The sequence below is a fragment of the Eschrichtius robustus genome, chromosome 3 (assembly GCF_028021215.1).
Source record: "Eschrichtius robustus isolate mEscRob2 chromosome 3, mEscRob2.pri, whole genome shotgun sequence".
NCBI lineage: Eukaryota > Metazoa > Chordata > Mammalia > Artiodactyla > Eschrichtiidae > Eschrichtius > Eschrichtius robustus.
The window spans coordinates 129,084,412-129,108,161 of record NC_090826.1 but is presented as its reverse complement, the minus strand read 5'-3'; the positions used below and the strand labels follow the sequence as shown (position 1 = coordinate 129,108,161).

General features: G+C 38.3%; 1 protein-coding gene across 13 annotated transcripts in view; it reads right to left on the bottom strand.

The window, feature by feature from the left end:
• Positions 1-9,511: 9,511 nt before the first annotated feature.
• Positions 9,512-23,750, bottom strand: part of PRRC2C (proline rich coiled-coil 2C) — a 99,450-nt gene continuing 85,211 nt past the window's right edge. For 5 of the 13 annotated variants that reach the window (XM_068541235.1, XM_068541241.1, XM_068541236.1 and 2 more), the window contains 10 exons: positions 22,860-23,063; positions 20,867-20,979; positions 20,473-20,609; positions 17,162-17,393; positions 16,818-16,940; positions 15,507-15,725; positions 15,064-15,167; positions 14,557-14,683; positions 13,469-13,705; positions 9,512-11,424 (listed from right to left, as the gene is read on the bottom strand). In XM_068541235.1, the coding sequence (XP_068397336.1) occupies positions 11,167-11,424; positions 13,469-13,705; positions 14,557-14,683; positions 15,064-15,167; positions 15,507-15,725; positions 16,818-16,940; positions 17,162-17,393; positions 20,473-20,609; positions 20,867-20,979; positions 22,860-23,063 (1,754 nt within the window). In that variant the 3' untranslated portion in view covers positions 9,512-11,166. Of the gene's footprint in view, positions 11,425-11,879; positions 11,933-13,468; positions 13,706-14,556; positions 14,684-15,063; positions 15,168-15,506; positions 15,726-16,817; positions 16,941-17,161; positions 17,394-20,472; positions 20,610-20,866; positions 20,980-22,859; positions 23,064-23,750 lie in introns of all 13 variants that reach the window. The other 8 variants (XM_068541238.1, XM_068541240.1, XM_068541244.1 and 5 more) reach the window with 6 other exon arrangements.

Genomic DNA, 23,750 nt, shown 5'->3' with positions numbered 1-23,750 from the left:
AGGAACCCACCTTACCTCAAAGGAGATGTGGCAATGGACGCATAACCATAGAGCCCACTGTCCTATTGCATACTGTACCACCTAGAAGCTGCCACCCCGATAGTGCAATGGAATGGCCTTTTGAAGATACAATTGAGGCACCATCTTGGAGATAATACCTGCAAAGAAGGCATGGGAGAAATATGCCAACATGAAAATAGCAAAGGAATGAATCAGCAGTTTGCAAATGTAAAGAGAAATATAAAGAGAAAATGTACCAATGGAAACAATTGAAATGTTCTGATAATTACCCACAATTTCAGTATACTAGGCCAGTGCCCACTCTTATCACAGACACCATTGAATTTATTTATTTATTTATTCAGAAAATTCCTCAATATTTATTTTTATTTTTTAAAAATTAATTAATTAATTTTTTGGGTCTGTGTTGGGTCTTTGTTGCTGTGCACGGGCTTCCTCTAGTTGTGGCAAGGGCAGGCTACTCTTCATTGCGATGCATGGGCTTCTCATTGTGGTGGCTTCTCCTGTTGCACAGCACGGGCTCTAGGCACACGGGCGTCAGTAGCTGTGGCTCACGGGCTTAGTTGCTCCGTGGCATGTGGGATCTTCCCAGACCAGGGCTCGAACCCATGTCCCCTGCATTGGCAAGCGGATTCTTAACCACTGTGCCACCAGGGAAGTCCCTCCTCAATATTTATTAAAGGAAGCACGATGTGAAATAATTCCTGAGTAAAGGGGGAAATACAATCTGAAATTCCTGTTTTTTTTTTTTAATTGGGGTATAGTTGTTTTACAATGTTGTGTTTCTTCTGTACAGCAAAGTGGAGTTCCCTGTGCTATATGGCAGGTTCTCATTAGTTATCTATTTTATACATATTAGTGTATATATATTAGTCCCAATCTCACAATTCATCCCACTCCCCCTTTCCCCCCTTGGTGTCCATATGTTTGTTCTCTACATCCGTGTCTCTATTTCTGCCTTGCAAACCAGTTCATCTGTACCATTTTTCTAGATTCCACAAATGTGCATTAATATAGAATATTTTTCTCTGACTTACTTCACTCTGTATGACAGTCTCTAGGTCCATCCACGTCTCTACAAATGACCCAATTTTGTTCCTCTTTATGGCTGAGTAATATTCCATTGTATATATGTACCACAACTTCTTTATCCATTCGTCTGTCAAAGGACATTTAGGTTGCTTCCATGACCTGGCTATTGTAAACAGTGCTGCAATGAACATTGGGGTGCATGTGTCTTTTTGAATTATGGTTTTCTCTGGGTGTATGCCCAGTAGTGGGATTGCTGGGTCATATGGTAATTCTATATTTTGTTTTTTTTAAGGAACTTCCATACTGTTCTCCATAGTGGCTGTATCAATTTACATTCCCAGCAACAGTGCAAGAGTGTTCCATTTTCTCCACACCCTCTCCAGCATTTACTGTGTGTAGATTTTTTGATGATGGCCATTCTGACCGGTGTGAGGTGATACCTCATTGTAGTTTTGATTTACTTTTCTGTAATAATTAGTGCTGTTGAGCATCTTTTCATGTGCCTCTTATCCATCTGTATGTCTTCTTTGGAGAAATGTCTATTTAGATCTTCTGCCCATTTTTTGATTGGGTTGTTTCTTTTTTGATATTGAGCTGCATGAGCTCTTTGTATACTTTGGAGATTAATCCTTTGTCCATTGATTCATTCGCAAATATTTTCTCCTATTCTGAGGGTTGTCTTTTCTTCTTGTTTATGGTTTCCTTTGCTGTGCAAAAGCTTTTAACTTTCATTAGGCCCCATTTGTTTATTTTTGGTTTTATTTCCATTACTCTGGTAGGTGGGTAAAAAAGATCTTGCTGTAATTTATGTCCAAGAGTGTTCTTCCTATGTTTTCCTATAAGAGGAAATTTTTTCCTCTGCATTTTTTTTTCCTCTGCAATTTTTGGGAATAGTTTCAGAAGGATAGGTGTTAACTCTTCTCTAAATGTTTGGTGGAATTCACCTATGAAGCCATCTGGTCCTGGACTTTTGCTTGTTGCAAGCTTTTAAATTACTGATTCAACTTCAGTACTTGTAATTGGTCTGAACATATTTTCTGTCTCTTCATGGTTCAGTCTTGGGAGACTGTACCTTTCTATGAATTTGTCCATTTCTTCTAGGTTGTCCATTTTATTGGCATATATTTGCTTGTAGTAGTCTCTTACGATCCTTTGTATTTCTGTGGTGTCGGTTGTGATGTCTCCTTTTGGATTTGTTTTTAGAGGTCTTTTTTTCCTCCTTTCTTCTTTCGTTCTCTTCTCTTGTGATTTGATGACTGTCTTTAGCGTTATGTTTGGATTCCTTTTTCTTTTTTTTTGTGTATATCTATTGTAGATTTTTGTTTTGCTTTTACCATGAGGTTCTTGTATAGCAGTCTATATATATATGTACTTGTTTTAAGTTGCTGATCTCTTAATTTCAACTCCGTTTTACATACCCTGCATTTATACTCCCATCCCCTCATGATTACTGTTTTTGGTATATTTTCCATCTAATTGTTTTGTGTATCCCTTAATTGCTTACTGTGGATACAAGTGATTTTTACTACTTTTGTCTTTTAACCTCCCTGCTAGCTTTGTGTGTGGATGATTTCCTACCTTTACTGTGTTTGCCTTTACCAGTGAGCTTTTCCTTTTTGTAATTTTCTTGTTTCTAATTGTGGCCTTTTTTTTTTTTTTTTTCCACCTAGAGAAATTCCTTTAGCATTTGTTGTAAAGCTGGTTTGGTGGTGCTGAATTCTCTTAGCTTTTGCTTGTCTGTAGAGCTTTTGATTTCTCCATCAAATTTGAATGACAGCCTTTCTGGGTAGAGTATTCTGGTCATAGGTTTTTCTCTTTTATCACTTTAAGTATATCATGCCACTCCCTTCTGGCCTGTAGAGTTTCTGCTGAAAAATCAGCTGATAACCTTATGAGAATTCCCATGTATGTTACTTCTTCTTCCTTGTTGCTTTTAATAGTCTCTCTTTAATTTTTGTCATTTTGATTACAATGTGTCTTGGTGTGTTCTAATGTGGGTTAATCCAGTATGGGACTCTCTGCACTCCCTGGACTTGGGTGAGTGTTTCCTTTCCCATGTTAGGGAAGTTTTCAACTATTATCTCTTCAAATATTTTCTCTGGTCCTTTCTCTCTCTCTTCTCCTTCTGGGACCCCTACAATGTGAATATTAGTGCATTTGGTGTTGTCCCAGCAGTCTCTTAAACTGTCCTTATTTCTTTTCATTCTTTTTTCTTTTTTCTGTTCAGTGGCAGTGATTCCCACTACTCTGTCTTCCAGCTCACTGATCAGTTCTTATGCTTCATTTAGTCTACTATTGATTCCTTCCAGTGTATTTTTCATTTCGGTTATTGTATTCTTCAATTCTGTTTTTTTGTTCTTTATATTTTCTAATTCTTTGTTAAAAACTTTAATTTCTCGCTCTGTGCATCCATTCTTCTCCTGAGTTCTTTGATCATCTTAATGATCATTACTCTTAACTCTTTCTCAGGTGGATTACCTACCTCCACATCACTCAGTTCTTCTTCTAGGGTTTATCTTGTTCCTTCATCTGAAACATATTCCGCTGTCACTTCATTTTGTCTAAATTGCTATTCGTATTTTTATGTATGTGGTAGGTTAGTTACATTTCTCGACCTTGGAGAAGTGGCCCTCTGTAGGGGACATCCTATGTGTTCCAGCAGTGCACTCCCTTATCATCACCAAAGGGCCAAGGGCCAGCTGGTCCCAGGGTAGGGTCTGGCCTGCATTTGCTGACTCTGTCTGCAGGCTGCAGAACTGTAGTTTTCTTGCTTCTGTTTGTCTCCTGGTGGGTGGGGCTGGTCTAGAGGCTTGTGCAGGCTTCCTGGTGGGAGGGGCCTCTGTCTGCCCCTTGGTGGATGGTGCTGGGTCTTGGCCTTCTAGAGATGGTGGGCAGAGCCATGTCTAGGGACGTGTCTAGAGGTGGTTGTTCTCAGGAAGACTTTAGGCAGCCTGTCTGCTGACGGGTGGGGCCGAGTCCCTGCCCTGATGGTTGTTTGGCCTGAGGCATCCCAACACTGAAGCCTACAGGCTGTTGGGTGGGCCCAGGTCTTGGTTCCAAAATGTCAGCCTCCAGGAGAGCTCACACAGATGAATCCTCCCTGATATGTCTGTCACCAGTGTCTATGTCCCCAGGGTGAGCCACAGCTGCCCCCCGCCTCCCCAAGAGACCCTCCAAGACCAGCAGACAGGTCCAACCCAGGCTCCTATTGAATTATTGCTTTTGCCCTTGGTCCCAGTGCATATGAGAGTTTATGTGCACCCTTTAAGAGTGAAGTCTGTATTTCCCACAATCCTATGGAGCTCCTGCAATCAAGCCCTGCTGGCCTTCAAATCCAAATACTCTGGAGGCTCCTCTTCCCAGTGCCAGACTCCTGGGCTGGGGAGCCTGATGTGGGGCTCAGAACTCTCCCTCCTGTGAGAAAACCTCTGTAATATAATTATTCTCCAGTTTGTGGGTCACCCACCTCGGGGGTATGGATTTGATTGTATTGTCAGTCTGCCCCTCCTACTGTGGTTCCTTCTTTATGTCTTTAGTGGTAGAAGATCTTTTCCGGAAGGTTTTAGTCTTTTTCAATGATGGTCGTTCTGCAGATTGTTGTGATTTTGGTCTGCTCGTGAGAGGAGGTGAATTTAGGGTCCTTCTACTCTGCCATCTTGGCAGCTCTTCTATAACTTATCTAGTCTGGAGGCTGAGGTCAGGGTACCAGTGTGGTCAGGTAAGTGTCCTCTTCTGGGATGCAGACTTACTTTATGCTCACATAGTGGAAGGGCTAGAAATTCCAGTTTGCTGAAGAGCACAGATATTAGTTTAGATTAAGCTATGTGGATTTAGCAAGGCAATTAATCACTTTATTGCAACCTGCCAAACACCAGGCATAGTGTGTGTGGATATATGTGTGTATGTATATATATATATATTTTTTATTTCATTTAATCAAAACCTTGTGAGGAAAACCGAATCATTTCCGTTTTAGAGCTGGAGAAACAGACATAAGAGTTGTGATTTTCTTGGTAACTTCAAGTCCAGTGCTTTCATAGCAGTGCAGCTCAGTAGTTAAGAGCTTGTGCTTTGAGAATCAGACTTCCTGGACCAAATCCTGGCTCCTACACTTACTGCATATCCTTGGGCAAGTTATCTATGCCTCATTCTCCTCATGTATAAATGAGAATAAAAATACCTTTTAAGGGTATTGGGAGGCATCAGTTGATACATGGTAATTAGGACAGTCCCTGGCACACTGGCATTTTCTTGTTTCCTACTTTTATGCAGACATAGCAGGAGGACTAAGGAAGAAGCTAGTTTTGGACACGTGTGGCCAGAGAGTGTTACTCTGTGTTACCACTTTTCCCTGTGTTCTCTGGTCAAAACGTACTTGGGAGAAGCCTTTGTACTATGGGTGAATGGGAACTTACAGAGTATGAGCATGGTCTGGCACTAGTGGCTAGGTCCTGTCCCTTCGTAACCTAAACCACCAGGGAAGTACCACTACTCTGTTTGGTCACACTGTCTCTTAAACTGTGAGCTTCTTGGAGGGTGGAATCATGCCTTTGGCTTTAAACATTTAGGACCTAGCAAGGATGACGCTTCCCATGTGTTAGGTGCTGCACCAACGTTTCTGGAATAAATAGGAGTGCCCATGTGCCTTTCCCTATGGTTAAGAATAGGATTGCTTTATGTGGGAGGCCTACTTGGCCAGGAAGGTTAAAACAAAACAAAACTCAAGCACTTGAACTATGGCCCTGATTCTGGGCTGCTGAGGAAAAAAAGGTGGTAATGTCTATGAGTAATTGTTTTCCCCCCGTGAGGCTTTAAGCTGGATATAAAATTCTGGTAACTGAGTTGTTTAAGAGGGAACTTTATAACATCCATTTCTATTCCCAGGTTATAGAAATTCAAGACCCAATCAATCCCCCCAATGGGGATCACTATCAGCTTCTGTGTGAAGTGTGGCTTTACTCTTGGTACAATCGTCTCTTTGGCTTCTCATATTAGTTTGAGAGGGCAGCTCCTCTCTGGAATCAATTAACCTTATTCATGTTAATGCTTGTGTTTTGTAGCAGTTGCATCCCTTGGCCAAAATTTTAAAGTAAAACTGCTTCAGTTGAACAGTATGTGTACTTCCAATTTGAAAACCGCAACCCTAAGTCAGTAAACCAGGTATCATTCCACACCTAACCGTGTGAAATTAACTGAAATTGAACACTTCCAATTCTAACTCTAGAGGGCCAGAATACATCTGTCCATCCTTTTTCTGTCCCTCTACATCATCCTTGAACCTAAGACTTATTCATCTGGAACCTCAGGCCTGATTAATGAAATATCCTCACTCTAATTCTCCAATGAATATTAACTCATTTAGGGGCTCCCTTTTCATTTCAGATGAACAAATTGTTGACTTTGCTTTTTTTGCTCAGAAACCAGTAAGACCAAAATTTACATATAATTCTACTACTTACTAGCTAGTGTATCCAGAAATGGTGAGAAACAAGACCAGATTAGTACTACCTAAATACTTTTAGAAGGTTTTAATCATACTTAGAAGTTAAGCAGTATGGGTATATGGCAGGGGAAGGGAGAGAGATTGACTGGAAGAGGACGGCTTGAGGGACCCAGGAAATAGAGGTCAGGTATCAGTGATGGCAACCTGAAAGACCTCAAGCTACCACTAGACTATGTTGAGGTAAGAACTGTCTTCTATATTCCCAGCACCTGACACATACGTAGTTGATACTTGACCCCTTGCCTAATTATAAGAGCCTCATCGCTTGTTTAAACTCTCCAGTGCAAGTAAAATTTCCTTCTCCTTTGGTATGATATTTCCCTGTCCAGGGAAATGTGTTTTTGACAATAATTCTCTGGAGTAATTCCGTGTTGGAATATGGAGTTAAGTTGGTGAGCCTTACCCAAACTTTTTTAACCATTCCTAGATAACAGCCTACTAGCTGTGGGCATTAGTCAATATGTGTTGTCTACATTGCTTGATATCTACCAGTTTTCACTCTAAAAAATTCCTGTCAAACTAGGTGTGGAAAAAACTGAAGGAAAGTATCTGTAAAAATTCAAAGAAATTCTGTATTCGCCATATGTAAAAGACTCTAGCAGACATGTCAAAGAAATGGCATAGGCTTTGTCAAAAGATTGGATGGAAAATAAATGTACACCTAAAATCATGCAATTAAAGTATCCATATTTTCTGATTTCCCACTCTAAACAGCTCCCAGTTCAGAAAGATAGATCTGAGGGCTTCTATTAAGAATCTAAGTGATGCCATGTCACGGTCACCCTACCACAGAAATAAGCTTTTACCCATTATAACTCAAGAAAGGCTGAAAATCAATAGCACTCTCGGCTTAACATCTGTTGCCACCATCTTCTGGATATTCCAGGAAAACCAGTAACTAATTGGAGCACCAACAGCAGACCCAGCCCTACAACTGAGGGTGTGACCAGCACATAGAGGAAGGAAAGGGGCCAAGGAACCATTTCCCTTTGGCAACGTAAAAGAAACATGCAAATGCTAAGATAGCCAGTGTAACATTAAGACATCTTTGTCTAGTTCTTTTCATTTCACAAGCAGAAAGTTTATGGCTAAAATTTCTTAAAGCACCTAAAATAGAATTAAGATGCTTTTCACAAATAGGTCAACTGTGGTTAACTGCTATGATTGGAATGGAAAAGTGAAAATACTGAAAATGCCAAGAAGCTATGAAATATGATACAGTGGCAGCATAAAATAATCACTGATGGGGACTTCCCTGGTGGTCCAATGGTTAAGAATCCACCTTCCAATGCAGGGGATGTGGGTTCAATCCCTGATCGGGGAACTAAGATCCCACATGCCACAGGGCAACTATGCCTGCACGCTGCAACTACTGAACCCGTGCACCACAACTACAGAGCCCATGTGCTCTTTAGCCCACGTGCCACAACTAGAGAGAAGCCCGCGTGCTGCAACTAAGAGACCAGACGCAGCCAAAAAATAAATATTAAAAGATAAAATAAAATGGATTATTTGCCTTAAAAAATATCACCGATGACCTGTTAGAAAAGACATACCTCATACATTTAGGTTCTGACCATCTCCTCTCAACTTTTTTAAACCTATGATATACTCTGATCCTACCTTCTACATCTTGCCCCCAACCAAGAGTATGTTGATTTGCTTTCTGTAATTTATACTGTGAAAGCAAGTAAATTAAATGCCTTTTCAGACTATACTCATCTCATTCCCCAACACAGCCCCTGATCGTTCTTCTATCACAGAGCACAATTTGTTATTAACTAAGGACAAAATCATGCCCCTTCCCCCTCACCAGAAGAGCTGAAGGCGTGGAAGGTTATGTGACCAAGTCTACTGTCAACCACTAACTGCAACATCTTTTGGGTTATCGTGTCCTATGTTGGAGAAGCCAGAGATAAGATTTATATGACCAAACTGGAGAAGCACTTATACAAATATCTTTCTTTCATTGGCTATACTTTCGTTGTCATTTTTTCCACTGTAGATCCTAGCTAATAAAGGGCCTAAGGTATTAATGGTTTCAAATGAACACAACCAGCTGAACAGCACATGCTTGGTGGCTTGTAAGTGAAGATGGTGCAAACTATACAGTTGGTCACTCTGTAAGTCCTAAAATTTAGGAGGACTGAACTTAAGGATGAGAATATGAAAGAGTGGTAATGGAAGTGAGTGAGAAGGCACATATGTGAAGTAGTGACTACAGCATTTTGGTAGAGGCTTGTGTTCCCAGCCTTCTCCATCATACCAAATTAGAGCACATTTAGAGAAAAACCTGAGACTGGAAAGCTTGGACATCAAGGTAGGGTTTATTAGTACTTGCATATTTTAAATGTTTAAGAATCACAGCATCTATGAGTAAAGAAGGCACACAGGTTATTAGTAACTGAATTTACTAGTTTTCCTAAAGCTGGGTCTGGAAGCCATGTGTTCTGGATACAGGATTTTAGGCAATTGAAATCCCTCAGTACTTCACTTCACAAATTGAGTAAATGATAAAACAAACTCCCTTACTGTCTGCTTGTGTGGGTGATAATGGCTACGAATGTGTTAGCAAAAATAAGAAAAATACAAATATAACTACTGAGATCTATTTTGGGTCCTTCCACTTCCAGCCAGAAGAATGGTGATTCTATTTTCTACATTCAGCACTTTGCATCAAGAAAGACTTCTCTCCTCCTCCTTGACAGACTGCTTTCAACAGGAGTATGGCTACCTTGAGAACAGGAGCCATAAACATTATCCTCTAAAACAATCTTTACTTTGATTGAATAAGCTTTATAGTTTTGGAAAGTCAGAAATCAAGTTTTGGGATGATAATTTTTTTCCTAGAGCATAATGTAGTCTTGATCACTCTTTTTGGTATGTGACAAGCCTTCCTGCTTCAAATTTTAGGAATGGACAAGAAGCTCCAAGACTCATTATTTAGAGAATACTTTATTAGTTTCTGTAATCAAACCCATGTAGATAAGACCTTACATATTTAATACAGTGCGTTACCCCTGTACAAATGGAAAAAATTATGTTTAACGTTTCTAGACCAATATGGCTGTTGATTTCTGTACAATGCCAACCCAACACGGTACAACTGGGATACTTCTCCAAAGTTGACAGCACGGCTAAAGTTTCCAAAAATTCAAATTATATATATATGTATATATATATATAGATAGATTTATTTATTTATATAAAAAGACCAATAGCAGTATGTTATGCATCAAGAGCAGCAACAGCTTTGCCAGGTTCTGCAGTCATCTGAACACAATTATAGAGACATCCAGCACACTCCATTTAAAAAAAAAAAAAAAAAGGTAAAAAACAAAACCTCAGAAAACAGCAAATTCTGTTACTGTTGTGGTACCTGGCACCATTTTTTTTTTTTTAAATTAGCTTCTCAATTATCATCTGGAAAGAAAACATTCTAGAATAACGTCATTAAAAACAGATCTGATAAAGCACGGTCACTACTACGTATCATAAAGCAGGTACAAGATATTTTACATTCACAGAGGTATGATACAGTACTGTCCTACATCTATAATACTAGAGGATATAATTAAAAAGGCATTATTTGAGACTTGATTCTACTTTTCCAGCAGAGGGCCCAAAGGATGGTTATAACACAGCTCTGGTACAGAAATGCACCTTCTTAGATAGGATTTCCTTTCTTTAGTGGCACAGTTCTAGGTACTCAATGATCTTTATGAACATCAGCTAAAAACCGTTTTAAAAAATAAACAAAAAACTACTGGATTCATACAAAGATGACTGAGTAGAGGCAAGCAAGATTCAACCTAACTAGTATTTGACCAACTCTGTCGTGTCTGAACGGTAAGAGCTCCACGGAAGAAAGAAGACGCCAAGTAGCACATCAAACCTTTGGGCCACAACCAAAACACAGCATCTTTTCAAACAGAAGCAGTAGCCAAACGCTGTCCACCTGGATATGTTCAAGGATGCTGACGTCAATATTTCATCATCTGCTCACTCATTCAGGAAGAAGGGGAGATCAGTTACTGTACTTTGATTGTGTTCAACTCAATCACCACGTTACAAAAATAGCAAGCTGCCATAATAAAAAATAAGGCTCCTCTATCCAGCACCAGTTATCTTCTGTTCTTTACCACCAAGCCTATAAATGCTATAACCATATCCAAAGAACATAAGCGGAGCAAAGAAACCACACCTGATGTCTTAGCTGGGATCACCGCATTGTTCAGGCTGAGCTATTCCTCTGTGATGTTACTGCCCTCATATTTCTGGTGTTTCATCTAACCATAAGGATTTTAGTTCTAAATTATATGCACTCAAGGAATGTGTGCACGTATTCGTATATAAATTTCTGACTGAAGATGCATGGTCGTCAACAGAGTGCATGTTATATAGTAGGTGCAAGCTGGCAAAGCCTCATTTTTACTGGTGCAGCAGCTGTGTGTCAGTGTAAATTGCTCCTATGTCCCCTGTGCACCTCCAAGCTCTGGACAGGATAATGTCAGAGAACATTTTACCCCTCTGGCTGCTGGCATTATCTGACTTCATCCTCCCTCTTTCCCCTCTCCCTTCCCCCAACCCCCTGCAATAGCCCACAGCCTTTAGGATTTTGTTTCTTCGGTTTTGATTGCCTGAGGTTTGATTGGTCCAGTTCTAACAGGTTTGGTGGCTATGGTGGGTGCAGGGGGTGGCTTTTCTTCTACTTTTTCCTGACAGACAGCAGGGGGGTCGGTCAGTGTTTCAGGAGGTTTACTTGAATCACTGTCCACTTTCTGGGCTTTGCCTCCTATCTGTTTGTTCTGTTGCTGTTCAGAGAAGAACCGCTGCGTGGACTGAAGAACCTCTGCTCTCTGCTTTGCCTTAAAAAATGAGAAACAACAACTGAAAATGCTACAGTATTATCAAAGCTTGTCAATCAAGCTCAGTTCAAATTCTTTTACCAATCACAAATCAGTTTTCCCCATGTTGGTTTGGCCCCAAAGTACCTTACTGATCTTTCGGCTTTTAATGGATAGATTTCTTCTTATTTTTGAAAACATTCCATGTGATTTAAAAAAATAATAATAATAAAAAAATAAATAAAAAGAACAGGACCACCTCCCACCATCTTTTCAAAGTTTGCCCTTTTATCAAATAATAAAATAGAAATTGTTGTTGGTTTGTATCTTTTCTGGAACAAAGCTTATTGATATTAAATTTTATTTAGGGAGCCTGCTTGCAAATTTGAAAACATATATGTAATACTTAAAACTTCTAGTTATCAATATGTGGTCTACAATAAAATGAAAAGGAAGCACTTATATTGTGGCATTACCAACACCTAGGACCAAATGTCTTGTGGCTGAGTCCTCTTCCCACAGCTCTCTTCTGCAGGGGAAGAGCATCAGAAATTAGTAACTACAACTTCACTTGATCACTAAGTTCTGATAGCTCCTACCACATTCTGAGCTGGTAAAATAATTTCCTAGTTTTATTGACTCTGTGCCCCCACAGAATATACTTACGTCAATCTGTAAATTATACCACTGTATAACATACACAGTTAAAACTAAAGTTTCTACACCTCTTGCATATAACAAAAGCCCTTCATGTTCTATAGGTACCTGTACTATAGTCAAAGTTCTGAAGCAATTTTCATGAAATCTGTATCCTTCCCCAGCCCATTCATTATTAAGCTCTAATGTCATTTCCAACATGGGGATGTATGAAAATCAAGTGCCAAGAAGGCAAGAGAACTGGAAACCAAGGCCAAATGGTTTCCAAAGATTTCTACACATACTAGTATTTTTAATAGTTATGAATGGATGGAAATCCTAGGCACACAGCCTTAATAAAAGTGGATAACATTTAACAAGCGTTTCACTGCAGGGCAGTCTTTAAATTTGATTACTCAGGATCAGAAACAAGGGATATCCACCCAGAAAGAAACTTTACTCAGTCAACCGAATTTTCTAACAGGATTGTCATAAACATGTTTCTAATTCAGAGTAAAGCATTACTATGGACATTTCCCATTTGAAAGCAGTAAGCTTTTCTTTGTTCTCGTCTGACCTGATATATAAAGTGACAAAATTGGCAAAATTATTAAGACCTCTGAAGTTAAGTCTAGAAACAGAAATAAACTGATTCAGCTAGCTGTACAGGCAGACAGGTAAGGTTTATGCTATAAAAACTGTCCCCACACAGACTCCTAAAGGCACCCTTCTGCATTAGCAAACCTCAAGTTTATCAGCGCCTTTTATCACGAAGGATCCCAAAGTGCTTTTTGAGTTCTTCATCTACAACTACACAATCTGTTGTGGAATATGGCTGCCTCAGGCGGCAGGCAAAAAAAAAAGGGTATGAAACCAGTCTGAGAAGAAAACTATACTTGGATGACTCATGAAGGAAGAAAAATCAAGATAGGTAACATGCCTCACCCATTCCAGAGTTTTCACATAACCATGATTTATATCTTGGGATGGGGGGATGGGGGTGGGGTGGAAAGGGAGAAAAAAAAAAAAAAAAGAAAATGGGGAAGCCTATAATAATTCATATTACTTATTTGCTCTTCCAAAAAATGTGGCAGCTAAACTTATATCTCCCTCAAATATTTATTTTGTAAGTAATTCATTTGGCCACAGAGTTTAAAATGTTAACTTGTTTGCTGACTATTAGCTGCAAAAAACAAAAAACAACAAAAACATTAAAAAAAAAAAAAGAAAGAAAAAAGTGTGTGGGGGGGGTAGGGAGAAAAAAAAGAAATTAAAAAAGGGGGGCGGGGTAGGATGAATAAAAGTAGTTAGTTTGGTTAAGTCTGCTAAGACAATGAATGCCTGGATATGCAGTTATGGGTCCAGAGGCATCTTAAGACATGGTTCAGAGACAGATTCTTGCTCTGTTGGCTGTTAACACTGTACTAACCTTCATGTCTTGTTCAGCCTTCAACGCAGCCTGGGCCTGATTACCTCTGACTCCAGATAGTGATCCACAAGGACCCCTGGCTACATGTGGCAAACGAGCATGGCTCATGAGGCCTGTGGTCAGCGGAGGAGGCATCTGACTGGCCAGTGCCATTGGCGGCCTCTGAACAGGCGCTGGGAAGGTGTTAGTATGTGGGGCTCTTACCAATGGAGGGACCAGGTTAGGCTGAGAGAGAATCTGAGTGAAAAAAACAAAACATACAACATTGAACTGTTAAAAAAAGAAAAAATTTGCCAACTAGACCAGGTTGGCTTATCCCAGAGTAAATCTGTGCCCATTCTGTCAGTGAAAGGAAGTGTATGGGTTTGTGCCATTCTATTACAAGGACCAAGAACAAATGGGCCATGTTTGGAGAATCTAACAGAAAAATTAGGCAAAGCATGCTATGGCACTTCGGTTGGTTCTAGCATTTCAGCTACAAATTCTGAAGGGGAGACAGAAAGGCTATTAATTAGGATATCTTTAAAAAAAGATACAACTGCAGAAAAGGCACATACCTATACCAAATATAATCTGAAGATAAATGAAAATAATACTAATTCAACAAATATATGAGAGTGCTTATCAATTTTAGTTAGTCCTTCCATATGATTAGCAAAGGGAAGCCAACATTTTTACACATACATTAGAACACCTTTTAGAATTTCCAGCTCAACTACATATAGTTATCTTAAAAAAACAAAAACCAAAACTGCCCCCGCCCCCAACTTTAAAACTAGAAAACGGTAAGCACTGGGACCCTTCTCTGAAAAGTCACCTTCAAAAAGATAAAAGGATCAGGACTGAAATAAACTATCAGAGCTGTGTGGGGAATCTTTTGACTATATTTCAATTGTCTGCTTTAGAACTATATGGTTACTACTTGTGTCTAGCTAAAAATTGTAGAGAATATATTTGAATGTCATAAATTTACTAAAAACTGTTTCTAAACTGGTTATAATACGGCAAGATTATAAAATCAGAGAATTAGCCAGATTAGCAATCACCTGCAAGTAAATAATACTCATTTCTCACTTATATCTGCCCACCTGGGGTGCAAACTGTGTAGGAAAAGGTTGTGTCATTCTCACAGTGGCAGGGGCTGACTGGAACTGCTTCTGATAGACAATGCTGTTCATTTTGCTGGACTGGCTGTTCGGACTTGTGGAAGTAGCCCTTGGAAAGAAGCCATCACTGGTCAGTACGGTAGTGCCACATAAATGATGCTTAGAGACATTGCTCTTGGTAGATTCATCATACTTGTAGTTGATGAAAATTTACCAAGGTGAGTTACCAAACATTATGGTGGTAATGAAGAGACACTGGAGATGCAGATGTGAGAAAGCACACTAGCTAGATTTTCCCCTGGGTTAAATTTTTTTTTCTTAAAATAGAGTATAGCAAATACGTTCTTAATAATTTAATAGCTTAACATTTTGGTAAAACTATCAGAATGTCTTATACTTACTATAGGAAAAGTGGCATTAAGTATCTAACAAACAAATGGTGCTCAGTTATTCGGATATTCTCTAAGCAAATGTAAAGGCCCATTTTACCGGAAAGGACTAGATGTTGGTGTGGTGCTTCTACCGCTGATGGGAGGTGTGCCTGGTTTTATATCAATGCCACTTCCAAAGGCTTTTAGTTCCATTTCAGACATCTGAGAAAGAGCATAAAGTAAACTTAACATTTCTGCAATTCCATAAACTAAAGTGCTGTGTTTAGTATTCTATATATGATAACTTCATCTGGCAAAGGGCAAAGAACCTTAGTACAAAATTCCTCCACAAAATTTATGAATTCTTTGTTATTAGGTAAAAACCAGAGGGGACCAAACACATTAACAGAGAGTAGATAAAAAGTAAGTATAATGAGTTTGACATTTCTTGGAGGGTGGTAAAAACTGATGCATTTTATTTTTATAGACTACACAGATGCATATATCTAAACTCATGGCCTTAAATTCTCAAAGAAACCGCGTAAATTTCTCTTCACTTACTTTTCCTGTGGTTGCGATCATGCTATGCTGTGTTCCAGCAGGGATTAATCCCCTGAAAGGCTGGCTTACTTGTGCAGGACGACTCATGCTCTGGGCCTGTGCTTGTGGGGTGGTATGCTGTAATGGGGGCTGAAGGGTCTGAGGCAGAGCAATTAAAGGCTGCCCGGTGGATCCAAAATTAGGCAAGGAAAGCTGGGAGGCTGGTAAAGGTACTGTAACCTAGAAAACAAGCAAACAGAAACTGTAACAATTTGCTTAGACCTGTTGTATGTATATCCCTTTTACTATATATTATACATGACTCTTTAAATACTTTTGAGTAAGGTTTTAAACAGAATACTTCAATCTATTAATATATTTCACATATAAATATTTTGCTTAGTGACTATCTCCATTCTTTTATTAAATGTGCAACAATAAAACAGATTAGCAGTAGAGAAGCTATACATATAAAATAATTATGACTATCTTTGAATTAATCCATAGTACATGCCTAATAACCACAAAATACAATAAAATCATGAATATACAATTTAAGAAAGCAGTTACAACGTTCATTTTTATAATAGACATTTTTATACTGTTTTCAGGTGTGGTCAAAATGAGCTTTGACAAAAAAATAGTCTTTCAGTTTTCATACAAATAATATTTAATTTGAACATCAGTATGGTGATATTTTTTGAATTCTCACCCCCTAAAATACCCACCAAAAACAGTTATGAGAAAATGACTAATGGCTTGCCTCTCTCCTCCAGCCCTCCACCAACTTTCAAAGAGTAAGCTGATTAATGACATTGCCAGAGGAGATAGTTTCATAAAAATATACATTTTTCACTGAAAATTATTACATTCATATACTTTAGAAATGTGTTTGTCATTTTTACTCTGTCATAACTCTGCAACCCAGTCCTATGTATTATATTAACCGGTGTGGTGGTCTTCAGGGTCTTCCTTCACCTCTAGCACGAATGGGTAAAGCATTTATCACACTTACATGTAACTGCATATGGTTTTCAAATTTTTACATGTGTGGAATCTTTTGTTAAAATAAATGATTACCCAGAAATCCATTTTAAAAAGAGGTAAAAAGCATAACGGATTGAAGTGGGGGTGAGAAGAGGGGTGGTATAGGACTGAAACATGTCCCACTACTAGTGGACCCCATGGAATTCCTAGACACCTCAGAGAGAAGTCTGAAACCACTGCACCACCTCCCCATCTTGGTTCTATTTAAATTCCCCAACAATAACAAAAGCAACAGCAACAGCGGCAACAACAACAATAATAGTAAAGAAAATTGAGGAAATTTACCATGCCATAGTTTACCTGCTGGAGAGCACTTGGTGACTGGGCAGTGTTATAAAAATTTGTCTGACCAGGCTGTTGTACTTGTCCAGAATAAAGACTTGAAGCCTGGGTAAGATTCGCTCTAGCCTAGAAAATATTTTGTAAGAAGTTAAGATTGAAATATTTTTCAATTCAGATATCAAGATCATGACTTCAAAGTAATCTCTAAGAATTTTAGCATTAGATAGAAAGGAAGATCTTGTTTTTTCCACTGCGTCATTTAACATTTTTTCTTTCAAAACTGTTTTCTTAAATAATTTGCTGCATGGGAATACAAAGACAGTGCATGATTCTAGCTCCTGCCTTACCTGGAGAAGATGTGTATCAATCAGCTGGGAACCCCCTAGTCCTGATGCCTGACCCAGCTGATGTTCATACAGTATAGGAATAGGCTGAGTATTTGAAGTTTGCTGAAAAGCAAGACCCGACTGTGCCTTGGCAAGTTCCTGGTGTTGGACAGCTGGGAAGTTGTGGATGGCAGTACCAGAAAGTACCACAGATGGCTGGGATAGACTGCTTTGCATGAAGGCTGGCTGAGATCTACAGAAGTATTAAAGAGAAAAGGCTTGTGTTAGAAGTTAATTCTATCTGGAATCTTAAGAATGAGTATCTCAAATGACCAAGTACTCTAATCAGCACAATTAAAGAGGCAGAGTGTGTCTAAAGCACTTGTTTCAAGATTTAGAGCCCTGTATACAGCAAAGCTCCCCATGTAAAAGTTCTGGGAAAAGTCTTGCTCTTCCTGAGGAAATGGTAAGATTTCCTTCTCTTTAACAATGAGAATAATTCTCTTTTCATGTGTTCATTAGCCAGCTCAGAACCAAATCTGCTGTTTTTCTCTTTGGTATTGACATTCTATTCAAATTTATAGCACCAATAGCTCTGACTTTCGTTATTTGTATTTCGTTACTTCCACATATATGTGTGTATATATACATACATACATACATACATACATATACATGTATATGTATTTTTCCTCTAAGAGGTCTCAAGACCTCTATGGAATGAAGCAGAGTAGTAGTTAGCAACAGGATTACCCACAAAATTTTGCTTTGTTACTTGAGGTATAAGGGACTTATAACATGACACTAGTTTCGGGTGTACAACATAATGATTTGGTATTTGTATATATGCAAAATGATCACTACAATGAGTCTAGTTAACATCTGTCACCACACAGTTACACATTTTTTTTTTTCCTTGTGATGAGAACTTTTTAAGATCTATTCTCTTAGCAATGTTCAAATATGCAACACAGTATTATGGTCAAAGGGTATAAACCTCCCATTATAAAATAAGTCATGGGGATGTAATGTACAGCACGGTGACTATAGTTAATAATACTGTACTGGAAATCTGAAAGGTTTTTAAAAAAATACAATGCTGAAATCTAACCTCAGACTGCCCTATTATTTCTGGGACGGAGGTGTCCAATCTTTACACATACGACAGGAACAAAACCCATTAAGCAGGAGCACTAGTCTAGGGTCACAAGTAATCTTTACAATGTCCACTTATAATCTGTTTCAAATATAAAATGTAAAACATAAGCATACTGTTAAAACTACCCCGGTCCTGGCAGAAATTAATTCAAGGATTCCCTGTTCATAAACACTATGCTAGTTAGGTTCAGAACAAGAAACAGCAGAATGATGTGGTAGGGATACAAACAACTACTTTCAAAGTTGAAACTGGTGCCTTCCAAGTAGCCATTTGCCACAATTACATATACAGCTTATATTTCTATAGAACAGGTCTGGTCTTAAAAAGTACATCTTCCAAGGCAATTGTTAAAATGGGGGTTACAAATACAGAATTGCATTGCTAATCCATCTCCCATAGCTATGGAAGACATTACTAATTAATTACTGAACTCTTTTTAACAGAGCTGAAAAGTTGCAAACTTTTCAACAATGTTTCAAACAGCCAGTACCAATTAAAAGGAGATTGGTTTTGAGATTAAATCTATTTGCTATTTCTAAATCTACTGGTTTTAAAATTTTAATTTTTACCACAAATTTCAAGATAACCTCAAATTTAATAACATGAAAGAGACTGCCTATAATTCCAGTTGGGGTAAGTAATTTTACTTGTAGTGAGAGAGAATTTCTTGGAATAACCAAACCAAACTGTCGTACCATACCATTACTCTGGTATGACGGAGTAATACCAGAAAATAAAACATACTATATAATTATACAGATGTACTAAATTCTACTTAATAATCTTTAATAAAAAATGAAAGTGAGAGCCACATTTATTAAGTTTACTAATAACTCTGTTCCTTTGAGAAAGTTTGATTAGCTGAGCCTAGCTTCTTTAGGAGTAAAACGTGATCTGAAAGAAATGAGCTGTATCAATTGATGTCAAGTTTAATCTATAAAGTACGGACATTCTACCTGAACCACTTAAAAAGCAAATTTCTAAAAGGAAATGCCTAGTTTTGCAACCTTCTTTACAGTAAATGTCCTGAAAGGAATTTTTTTCTTTTTTTTTAAAAAAAATATTTATTTACTTATATATTTATTTGGTTGCACCAGGTCTTAGTTGCGGCAGGCGGGCTCCTTATTTGCCGCTCACGGGCTCCTTAGTTGTGGCATGTGAACTCTTAGTTGCAGCATGCATGTGGGATCTAGCTCCCTGACCAGGGATCGAACCCGGGCCTGTGCATTGGGAGCGTGGAGTCTTATCCACCGCGCCACCAGGGAAGTCCCTTATTTTTCTTTTTGACTGTTTAGGGCCGTTACCATGAGTATCAATGACAGGTATACCATGATGATGACTGAGTTATGCCATGATCACTGCTGTCATTCAACTCTTACCCCACTCTTCCACTCTCATTAAGTTGGAGATGAGAGACACCTGGGTTAAATCCAGGCTCTGCCACTTATTTGCAGCATTAACATTAGGATAAAATACCAAAGAACCCAAAAACAAAACAAAAAAACCCCCCACAACTTCTTCGAATGTCAAATGGGGATGATTTAATCTACCTTATATGGTTTTGTGAAAATTAAATAAGTTAGTGTGTGTAAAGGGCTGAATAACTATCATGTATAAAGAAGTTCAATAAAGATCAGTTTTCATTACTTGCTTGTCTGCAAAGATAACTTACAGCAGTGAACCTTTCAAAAGAATGGTCTCTTCTACACTACAGAGCATTACCACTCATCACGACTACTTCTATTCTTTGTTTGACACCCTACTCTCTCGCTTTCATTATATTCCACCCTGGTCTCTGCCCCCTTACATACTGTAATGTCATCTGCCACGCCTCAGCTCTTACACAGAGCAGGCCTGGATTTAGAGTTGTTAGCAGCGAGACGGCACTCAAACTTTCAGGTCCTTTAGCAGCTATTTCTGTGATTTCTAATTGTTACAGGACTGCTGTTAGCCTCTTCTTCAAGACGCTTTGAGGCTTCACTTTGTTCAGTAAAGACTGACAGAAATTACCAGAGGCTGAAGTTCATGACACATACTCAACACAATTATTTAATGTAGTTTATAAGAGGGTCATCGTGTTTTGGAGGGGAAGGAGGGAGTAGAAAGGATATGGCAAGAAGGCTCAGCAATTACATTCTTTCCAACATCACATACATAATTTTAAAGCTTTTACCTATATGGTTGAAGTGAAGAACTGAATAGTTCCTGAGCCTGGGAAACAGCAGGTCCAGCACCCAAACTTAGCTGGGCTTGATGCTGCCCTTGCAGTGGTGCATAAATAGGGATTGGAATCTGCTGAACTGAAGTTGGCTGCGATGCAATGAAAAAACAATATATGAACAACACCATATACACAAATGACAATACCTGGAAAATAAAAATCTGAGATATGAAACAAAAGATTAATGCTATGTATCAGTTCCTTTTTAAAACAAAACCAAATGTAAACATCTAAAATTTCTTTTCAATCCATTACTAGTTCTACATTGAGCCCCCAAATACTATCACATCACACCACAAAAATGCAAAGAAACAAATATAGAGTGGAAGAAGCCTGTGATACTTACCTGAGAGAGACCTGGTTGGAAGCCTTGTTGCTGAGCCAAGGATGGTGGAGCCAATCGTGCATGTTGGGTATTGAATAAATGACTTGTGTCCATATAGAAAGCTGGGATTTGAGCTACAGATTGGCAGGAAAAACAAGCAGTAATGAGTGTCTAAACTTCAGAATTTTCCAAACAGTAACAAAAAACCCAAAATGCAGATTTCAAATAAAGTGAGCCCTCTGAAAATTAATACAGCCAAGGAAAAACTAGAAATGTGAAAAGATACAAATGCAAAAAGATGTAAAACTTCTTTCAGACAGGTATATGCAAATTAAAACAATGAAACTCTAGAACTTGTGAAGGTTGACGAAAATAGACACTCTCATACACTGCCACTGGAGTATAAACTAGTAAAATTTTACATAATCCACTAAAATTGAAAATGAACCTACCTGTTTACCAGCTAATCCACTCCAATTTTAAATCTACCAACTAGAATTTAGCAAAATATTTCACAAGAATTGACATTTAATAATTGAAAGAATCTGGTATAGATTCTTAACAGATTTCTTCTCTATGTTTATACTCACTACTACTTTGTATTACGCTGTTTCTATATAATAGTATGTTTGGGAGAACTTCCCATGTTGTTTTTAATTTATTATCATTATAAACAATACTGCAATGAATGAACACCCTGATACATATATATCTGATTAATAAGTAGGTTTACCTGTACAATAAGATTCCCAACTATGAAACTGCTACTACAGTGACTATGTATAACACATAAAATATTCTGAGATACTTTTCTAAAAGAATTCTGCCCATTTATATGCTCACTAGCAATGTACTTTTAAGAGCCTATTAATAATACCTGTGGATCCTTATAGATAGTAGGTATTAAATATGCTGGGTATTATCAATCTTCCTAATATTTCCCACATGGAAAGACAAAAAATAGCCTCACTGTCCTTTTACTTTGAATTTAAATCATTAGTGAGCTCGAGTATTTTTCAAATGCTTATTTACTATTTAACTCAGATTAACATTGTGACATTTAGTAGGACAAGTTACCCCCCGCCAATAAATAATTTTTTCTCTTCTTTGTTGTTCTTAGGTTTATTCTTCCTCATGAACTTTATCATCAATTTGTCAGGTTTCAGATAACAGACTCCGGTTGTCTGTAGAGGGTTGGTTCTAGGACCACCCCCCAGATACCAAAACCTGCAAATGTAAAATGGGGTATATCATTTGCATATAACCTAAGCACATCCTCTCATATACTTTATTTATTTTTTAAAAATTATTTCCAATTTGTTTATTTATTTATTTTTGGCTGCACTGGGTCTTTGTTGCTGTGCGCAGGCTTTCTCTAGTTGCAGCGAGCAGGGGCTACTCTTCGTTGCGGTGCACGGGCTTCTCATCGCAGTGGCTTCTCTTGTTGCGGAGCACGGGTTCTAGGCACGCGGGCTCTAGAGCGCAGGGTCAGTAGTTGTGGCACACAGGCTTAGTTGTTCCGTGGCATGTGGGATCTTCCTGGACCAGGGCTCAAACCCCTGCATTGGCAGGCGGATTCTTAACCACTGCGCCACCAGGGAAGTCCCCTCTCATATACTTTAAATCATCTCTAGATTACTTATAATACCTAGTACAATGTAAATGTTATGTAAATAGTTACCTGTGTGCAGAAAATACAAGTTTTGTTTTTTGGAACTTTGTGAACATTTTTTTCGAATTACTTTCAATCCACAGTTGGTTAAATCGTAGACTCGGAATCCATGGATATAGACTGTACTGGACACCAATATGTCTACTATATATGTAACATATGTGTAAGAAACAATTGCCACGAACCCCAGAATGCTTGTCAAGGAGAGACAGCATTCAATTCTATGAGGAAACAAATTTGCAAAGCAGATCAAAAAATATTTAAGCTTGAAAGGTAAGGGAAGAGAGAAAAAAAGCATTAAAACGTCTTCATTTCTGAATTCCTTATATTCAAACATCTTACCTGCTGCAGACTGAGACACATAGACTTGTGGACTCTGTTGCTGCTGGGCAATAAGGGAAGGCATACAGCTTAACTGCGAAAAATGACTTGCAGAAGGCAGGCTGCTTGTCTGTAATTGTTGGGGCTTCACTTTACAAATATTAGGAGGGTCTGATGTGGTTGTAGATTTTGTACTTAAAGAAGAGGTAGTATATGTACCAGCTCCTACATTCGGGAGAGGGATAAAATAAGGGGGAAATGTAGCATATTTTAAAGTACCACTGTTGTTCACAGTAAACTCAAGCACTAACCAGAAACTGGAAAATTAATATTTATGCCCACTGTGTACTCATTAGGCACTTATATACGGTACCTCAGACCAAAAGTGGATATGAGGGGGCTTGTAGAAGGAAGACACATTTATCAGATACAAATAAGACTATAAAATCTGGAGAAATACAAATAGAAAGTTAAAATGAGGAGAAAATTTAAAAATAAACTCACAAAATAAGGAGGCTGAGAGCCTACAACATTGTTATAGTCTAGCCTCAAACTAATATTTAGTTTTTTAATCATCACAAAGGATAATCAAGAGCTTCATTCATTTATGGTGAGGCATAAATATCAGCACATAAATGGGCCTTGAGAGATCAGAATTGCTCCTAAAAAGTCACATAAACTTAAGGTTAGACTTTTTTTCCTCTTTCTGGCAAAATACCTTAAGGATAATCTCTAGAACTTCAGTTATTTATAAATAAATATTTGAACATCTATTAAAGGTCAGGCATAGACATAAAAACACAGAAGGATAAAGTGTCTTAAGAATAATTATTAATGTAATATAAAAATTTAATGTAAATTGCTCCTAAAAAGTCATATAAACTTAAAGACTATTCCTGTCTCTCCCTGTAT